Below are 7,481 nucleotides of genomic sequence, written 5' to 3'. Positions count from 1 at the left end.
CTGCGTGGTCAGTTATTCTATGAGCGCGACGAGGCAAGAGCGTCGTCATTGAGTGCTGTGGTGAGGAAGCTCTGAAGAACATAGGGATGTCATCGACATTCACAGAGTGAGCCGAAGCCCTTGAAAGGCAGTCGGCCTAGTTGTGAATATTCAGGCGAACGCTGGCGTTGTTGACTCTCCTACTTGGAATCACGTTTTGGTATGCGAACTGGCGTCTTCTTTCACTAAGAGTGACGTTAAGAAAATACGAGGGGCTATGCTCCGAATCACTGAGGAGGAGGAGGTGAGGATCAGGGGCCCATCTAGTTTTGAAAAATAACGTCCCCTAGGGTTTGAACATTGACATGGGAAACTGATTGAAGAATGTATTCCTAGCCATCCGTGGAAAATTCAAAGTGAGTTCCTCCCCGGGAACATTATAGGTTCCTGAATGGTTCCCTGAGGAGCATGAGTTCCCCCCAGGTAGTCTGCTCAGTGAGCTCTAAGTTTTTCGCGGATAAGACTATGCTGAGCTTGTCATCGGACGCCGAGACTAGCGCTATGCTTGCTGAAGTACTCGATGGACAAGGAGTGAGGAAGTTCATGAGCTTCTATATGGCAGGGTCAGTCGGGAGCGGTATAGTTGTGTTGTCGGCGTTGGACTTTGATAAACTCATACACGCACTGAGTGCTAGTGGATAAGTTTTTGGAGGTTTTCCGGTTGGTGTGGTATGGTTACGCATTAAATAAAATATCAAGACGAAAGATCGTAATAAGGGTGCGTCGAAAATGAAATAACTACAATTTATCAACCCTTTTCTGGGAATCTTCCCGAGCGTGTCAATTTCGATATGCGAGTGCTTTGGCATACATCTCTACTGTGCTTGCCGAAAAACTCAGTGGAAGATTTTCTTCCGGCTGCGTGACTGCATTACTTCAGGTACTCCCCGCAAGTTTTGGATATGCGTTTCCGAGTGCCTCCAGGAGTTGCCGCTGAAACGCATCTTGAAGATTTCAGAGCAAGGATTCGCTTGAAATTAAAGGAAGTGCAGTTTTCATTCAATTCAGAGGAGAACGCTGACCAGGTGAAATCACCATGCGTGTAAACTGGGTGGTGTTTTTCTCAGATCTCGGTAACGGTTCCGAATATTAGAGTTTCATTCGAGTATATAATAGTTAATCATTATATCTATGCTCTGTTAAAGTTTCAGCTCAAAACTCTCATTCGTTGACGAGAAACGCAGATTTGTCGAATTTGCCTAGGAGAGAATACGCTCCTTAGTCTGCTTCAGTGAGTAGGATTTGTTCTGCCCGATGATGCAGTGTTGAAATATATGTTTGCTTTCCTCAGCTGAGCTCAGGAATTATAGGAGTTTACAGTGAAACCAAAGAGAATTCTGATATTTTCACCAACATATGTAGTTGACCATGTGCGTATTTTTCCACACAGTGACGATGAGTATGGAAAAATATAAACATATGTTGGCGACAATGTAAAAATTCTGAGGAAATTTTAGGAAATTCTGGAGGGTTACTTTACATTTCTACCCTAGTTTGTATATAAACTCCTACAATTAGTGAGGAAACTCTCAAAATCAGCTGAGGAAAGCAAACATATATTACAACACTGTCATTGACGGTGGCTGGTCAGTTCGCTTTAAATCTGAGATCTGATCAGCGACTGCGAGTGTGACGGTCAGGAGACGTATCCAGTTCGAGCGTCCTGGTGCCGAGCCTACTCCCAGACTGGCCTCACAGGGCGGGCGCGATGGCGCTTCGTCTTGCATAAGGTGAATATCGACATGCCCACATTGCAAAGTCATCTCGAGCGAAAGCTGAAACTCCCACGGGACTCTCTGCACTTCGCTGGGTTGAAAGACAAAAGGGGACTCACATATCAGTACGTGCCAGCATGGTCGCTTTCCTCGGCTGAGTTTGAAAGTTTTCGAGTAGAAGTATACAGAAACCAATGAGAATTTCCCAAAAATTTCCTCGGAATTTCCATGTTGTCAACGACGACACATGCAGTACATGTAGCTCGTGCCACGGAGCGACCTAACTAGGTCTTTCACCTTGTATTAGGTTCGCCACTTTACCAGCTACACACAGCCCAGCAGAGATCCAGTTCTCCATAGAGGATCTATGCAGCACTCTCAAGCGGGGTTGGGCACAAGTTGATAATTTCGAGGCCGATAACACGTCCCGGAAGCTCCAGTACGGGATGCTCATGGGGTAGGTGAGTTCTGTCCAACGGTGACTCCGATGTATGTGATCAGGAATTTCTTCCGCGTGCGCGTTCGTGGAGTCCAAAAGGGCGCGTCGGAGCGGCTGGAGTCCCTGCGGAAAGTCGGCTTTATCAACTACTTTGGTCTGCAGCGTTTCGGATGGGCCCTGGACGGAGGCTCTCAACATGTTCGATCGTTTACCTCGGCAAATGGTGTCTTACAGGTCCTTCACAGGTTCGTATCGGTGGAGCCATTTTATGTAAGGACTACAAGAGGGCTATACGGAACTGGATGAAGCCACCGGAAGGGGACGACACTGTGCAAGCTGAGGTGGCCTCAATGGTTGTTTGGGGAACTGCCAGGCTACGGTCCGTGTTAGGTATTCAGGCAATGGTTACTGGATGGCGATTCGGCAAAGGCTGTATCGTCGCTCAGGCATCTGTCCACTGAGAACAATAGAGACCTCAACTGGTGGCAATCTCGAATCGATATTCGTTCCCTCACTCGTTGCAGGTGGATCGACGCGCTTCTGATTGTTGGTGATGACGGTGAACATTGGAAGTATCGTCAAGCAGTGAAACGGCTCCCGCGAAGTGTTATTCATCTTTTCCCCAATGCATACACTGCGTGCTTATGGAATCGCCTCGCGAGCCGGTGAAGAAAAAATTCCATTCAGTTTGTTCTGTTATGTCGGACTTTCTCAGGCGTATAAAGACAGGAGGCTTGACTGTGCAGGTGGGCGACCTCGTTGCTGTTGGCGCTGGCGACAACTTGGAGGAGCTTGCGCTTGTCCAGTCCGAAGAGGAAGCGCGCAAGTATGGAGTTCTTCGATGTGCGAGCACCACTGCTATGAAGGCATCATTTCCAGGTTTGCATTGACTGACATTCGGATACCTCTGCTGGGTATGTCGACAGACCGTTGCCCTGTACGCGAGGCTGGAGTAGACGTTCAAACACTGTACGTTATCCTTTCACACAGTGGAGAGTAGTGTCGTATGCATTACTCGTAGTAGTGTCCTGTGTCGTTCACCCATCCGGAGCTAGTCCCGAACCTATTGGCAACCCTATATGTGCTCTGCCATGAATTAGCTCGTAACACAATGGCAAATAGTGTCATCGGGTCTCCACTACTCTCCACTCGCATATTCGAGAGCTGGGGTGAAACAGCAGTAGCATAGCTGTGGTGGTAGCTTTGCTTTGACAGGTATCGCGATCTGATTGAAGAATCAGTAAACCTCGGCGAGATAGGTCCATGGGCACGAGAGGGTATCGACTTCGACCTCACCCCTAATGTTGGATGCCGAGTTGTCATTAAAACCATAGCGCGCCCTCTAGTGGTGAAGCCGGTGGCACTACATTCTGAGGAAGAATGGAAACTTGACTGGGGAGAAAACATCAAGCGGAACATGCTCCTCGATGTGATTCCACAGTGGGTGCTGGCGTCCGGTTACTCTCGCTTGGTTTTAGTTCTACCTGCCTCGTGGAAGCTATGCGACGATGCTCTTACGCGAGCTTGGGGTTCATCAAGATCTTGGGCAGCTTGGTGGCGGCGATTGAATCAGTTGAATTGACATGTTCTGCACGAATTCAACGTTTCTGTTCACGTTTCTGATCGAATCATTCTGGTGTTGGAGGTTCTGAGCTGAGATCAACTATAATCACAACCACCGATTGCGCTCTTGCCGAACGACACGCTTCATCACGCCCCGAAGGCACGACAGAGACCTCATCTACACCTGTGCATACCAGCTGTGGAATAATAATTGATAGAATACACAACTTGTGTATGCCACCCTTTAGAACACGCCCCTGTCAAGGTTCAAACGCGCCAAAAAATTAGCGGTTAATTTTCTAGTGTTTGAGCTCCAAATGTCCCACGTGAGGAGCTCTGGAAGATCACAAGAGTAAGTGCCATGCCGAGTTTACTACACACCCGTGCACAGAACAGGCATCAGTGAATCGTTCGATCACGTGGGCATCCTTATCGGGTGAGTTAACCCAACTCAGCAAGCTTGTCCAATAACCCCCTCAGTGTTTGAAAGTACAGAGAACATCACGACGGCACTGATGATGATCGTAGCAAACAACCTCTTGCTACCCAAACTGAATTAACTTTAGTCATATCTAAGCGTACCAGAAACGGTCGAATACACACACAATCCATGGAGGACTATCCAGCAGAGGCAGACATGCTATTCGAGGCATCTCGCGCTTCCTCTGTGGTACCGTCAGAAGAGGGTCTCTCATCTCGTTTGGTAAGGATGGATGAGGACGTGCTTCGATCTTCTTCTTCCAAGCCAGACCTAGGAGGGAACCCATGCAACACTACGGGTCCGAATTTTCAATAATTTCCCCGCTTCTAACGAAAAATCATTTCCAGCCGACTGCTGATGAAATACCCGAGACGCATCGACTTCTATTAACGACGTTAAGTAGAAAACAAAGCAATGATGAATTCTCATATCGCACATATGCATCCACTGGTACTATAAAACTAGTGAGCAGGACCTCACCGTTGGCTCTTAACACGCTCGGCGAATTCCCCGACATTCTCCAGACATCCTTCCGGGTCATTCTTGAAGAAAAGAAAATACCCCTGTATGTCTGCTAGCGACAATGGCGTCCCCTCGAGTTTCCTGAGCTCAGCGTAAACTCACTTCCTACTGTGAAGTCGAACCCACCGCGCGAATTCCTCCGCCCATTCAGTCGAGTCAGGGTAGAATCGCATAAACATTCGCTGCATCTGGTCACGAGTCGCCAGGCCGACGTGGACTTTTACGTCCACTCTACCTGATAACAGCAGTCCACCGCTTTAAACATGCAATAGCACCAACCTGGACGGACCAAAACTGGCGGGAGGAAAGAGGGCCTATTGGTAGTCATGAAAACAAGGCGCTCCTCAGTAGACCCCACACCGTCCAAGGCGTTAAGGAGACCAGAAAAGGTCATAGGACGTATGCCTGGGGGGGAGAAGGACGACAGAGACTATCGGCTGAGCATGGCCAGTCACCCTGGCGTCGGGGGTCTTGTGGTTTTTCAGAAGGCTCGTACTCCGGTAAAACACAATCGACATCTTCGAGAAGGATAAGGCATCTGAGGGGAACACCTTCACCACGACCAGAGAGTCTGTGATGGTTACTTGGGAGGGACCGTGGCTAGAAGGCGCTGTAGACGGTCATCGGACATGGTCGGATCGCCGAGGTTAAGAACCGCTATATTGTACCTCAGCAGCGCCTAGCTGTGGTACTATTTATAAATAGATTATCATTAATGTATCATCATAATATGTTTATAAGGTTATGAAAATAATACATAGATAATCAGATGGATTGATACCAAATGTTGTCGAATATTCAATCTATATCGGAGTTTCACCCGTTTCACGTGAAGTGGCGTCGTAATACTCTGTGAAAACCCGATATTCGCGGTGATATGCAGTATTCGTGAAATATATTTTTCACTAGTGTTTTTCATATCACTAGGGTCGTGAAACTCCATTGATATCATTATATTCTATACTAGCTGTGCTACTGCATCCTAAGGGGTATTATGTTATTCTCGAGAAATGACTCGCCTTACGGACGAGCGCCGCGACTGGGGATCGAACCCGGCTCAGGAGGACGGCCTTGAAGGGCACTTTTTCATACGCATTACTCCGATACAGTATTTCTCCTACGACGAATGATCGTTTTTCTCTACTACTCGAAAAATTTCAGTGTGTATACTCGTTTTTCCTTCATATGGATTCTATCACGACGGTAACAGGAAGCGAAAAAAGAAAGGTAGTAAGTACTGTATGTGGCCAGCCAAAGCCATTATATAGCTGGTCTTCCCACACCCCGGAGGGCCATAAAATAGGTAGCCCCTACGATAGGGTATACCACGCTGTAGATACCTGACCGGCTAGGGTGGGAGAGGCAGTGTGGAAAAATATTGGCACCAACATGTGTTGGTGCCAATATGAAAATTCTGAGGAAATTTTTCTTGTTGGTTTTTGAATATTTCTACCCGAAATCATGTGAAAACTCCTATGATGAGCTCAGCTGAAGAAAGGGAGCATCATGTATTACACCACTGGGGAGAGAAGACGCGGATGACGCCCTTACCAGGAGCCAGTAGAGAGGAACTCCTTCACGTCTGAGGCGATGGTCTCAGCAGCTGCGCCGTCCAGGATCACTGATATCAACGACCACACCAACCGCTATAGAAAAATCACTAGGCTTGTTAGACTTCGATTATTCACGCTAGAAAGCCCATTTTTGTTGTAATCCTCACCTGATTCGAATGGCCGTACAGTTTTGGGGTTCCCAAAGGGACGCCATTCATGACCAGTAGCATTGTATATGACCGTCTTGCCCTCTTCCCTGTTCGCCGCCATACTCTGGGCCTCCACAAGGAGCTCTGATGAGGGCGACTAACACCCATCGCAGAAGCGAAATGATGATACCTTCAAATTTCCCAACGTTCCATGCTAGTGTTGTAAGTGTGAGAGTCTCCCACGGAGAGCCGGTAGTAATGTCCACCGTCGAATTGTTCCTTTCCCGCTCCACCAACATCCAGGCACCTGTTAGCCTCCATAGGGGGGGGGGGGAGGAATATTGGGAAAATTTTTGGGAAATTTTTTTATGGTTTCTGTACAATTTTTTACCCAAATTCTTATGAAAACTTCCATAATTAGTAAGAAAATTCCCGAATTCAGATGAGAAAAGCAAACATATACTCCAACACTGATTCGACGTGCCTCCACGTACCATTAAACTTCATAAAGTGCCGACCAGTACTAGGGATGAAATCAAACGACGTCGTCATCCGGCCGGCCATATCTTTACAGTGGTTAGTCTCGACTCCTGAGCACGATAGGACCCCTCCCCCCTAAAGGTAAGCACATCAGCTGTACCTATATGCTGAGTATAGTTGCCGTTGTTGGCCACCAGCCACTGCATGACCCACTGGTATGAGTAGTCCTTACTAGGAATTTCCAACGAACACAGTGCTCGCCGACGGAACACCGTTTGCAAGCTCGTTGCTGAAGAAGAGGATTCCCTCACCGTAATAAGAGGATGAGGTTTTTTTACACATGTTGGTGAAAAAAAATGGAAATTCCGAGGAAATTTCCGGAAAAATTATCATTGGTTTTTATATAAAATTCCCCGTAAACCCACGAATGGACCAAATATATATTCCCCCACTGGCAAGGACAGCGTAGAGATACTTACTGGAGCTCCTCAGGAGGCCCATAACGGCGCCTACGCCCACTAGGCCGAAACCAGCACCAAA

The 7,481-nt window shown here is 47.6% G+C and overlaps 2 protein-coding genes across 2 annotated transcripts in view; one reads left to right on the top strand and one right to left on the bottom strand.

Moving 5' to 3' along the window:
- The window catches only part of Pmar_PMAR000457 (tRNA pseudouridine synthase D, putative), a gene marked incomplete at both ends in the record, with an annotated part of 4,094 nt that extends 333 nt beyond the window's left edge, over positions 1–3,761 (top strand). Inside the window, 13 exons of the mRNA XM_002776554.1 lie at positions 85–106; positions 155–283; positions 463–602; positions 920–1,064; positions 1,725–1,879; positions 2,062–2,211; positions 2,256–2,391; positions 2,439–2,534; positions 2,584–2,675; positions 2,909–3,019; positions 3,073–3,162; positions 3,409–3,622; positions 3,672–3,761. Of these exons, the coding sequence (XP_002776600.1) occupies positions 85–106; positions 155–283; positions 463–602; positions 920–1,064; positions 1,725–1,879; positions 2,062–2,211; positions 2,256–2,391; positions 2,439–2,534; positions 2,584–2,675; positions 2,909–3,019; positions 3,073–3,162; positions 3,409–3,622; positions 3,672–3,761 (1,570 nt within the window). The remainder of the gene's footprint in view (positions 1–84; positions 107–154; positions 284–462; positions 603–919; positions 1,065–1,724; positions 1,880–2,061; positions 2,212–2,255; positions 2,392–2,438; positions 2,535–2,583; positions 2,676–2,908; positions 3,020–3,072; positions 3,163–3,408; positions 3,623–3,671) is intronic.
- Positions 3,762–4,713: 952 nt separating this feature from the next.
- Pmar_PMAR000456 (mitochondroal chaperone, putative) overlaps positions 4,714–7,481 on the bottom strand; it is a gene marked incomplete at both ends in the record, with an annotated part of 3,512 nt that continues 744 nt past the window's right edge. Inside the window, 10 exons of the mRNA XM_002776553.1 lie at positions 4,714–4,840; positions 4,886–4,994; positions 5,039–5,164; positions 5,215–5,297; positions 5,344–5,427; positions 5,998–6,099; positions 6,311–6,380; positions 6,480–6,605; positions 6,652–6,768; positions 6,956–7,076. Of these exons, the coding sequence (XP_002776599.1) occupies positions 4,714–4,840; positions 4,886–4,994; positions 5,039–5,164; positions 5,215–5,297; positions 5,344–5,427; positions 5,998–6,099; positions 6,311–6,380; positions 6,480–6,605; positions 6,652–6,768; positions 6,956–7,076 (1,065 nt within the window). The remainder of the gene's footprint in view (positions 4,841–4,885; positions 4,995–5,038; positions 5,165–5,214; positions 5,298–5,343; positions 5,428–5,997; positions 6,100–6,310; positions 6,381–6,479; positions 6,606–6,651; positions 6,769–6,955; positions 7,077–7,481) is intronic.

This window comes from Perkinsus marinus, assembly GCF_000006405.1.
Source record: "Perkinsus marinus ATCC 50983 genomic scaffold scf_1104296953336, whole genome shotgun sequence".
Classification (NCBI taxonomy): domain Eukaryota; phylum Perkinsozoa; order Perkinsida; family Perkinsidae; genus Perkinsus; species Perkinsus marinus.
Note: the sequence above shows the minus strand (reverse complement) of the source record. Positions and strands in the feature narration are given on the sequence as shown.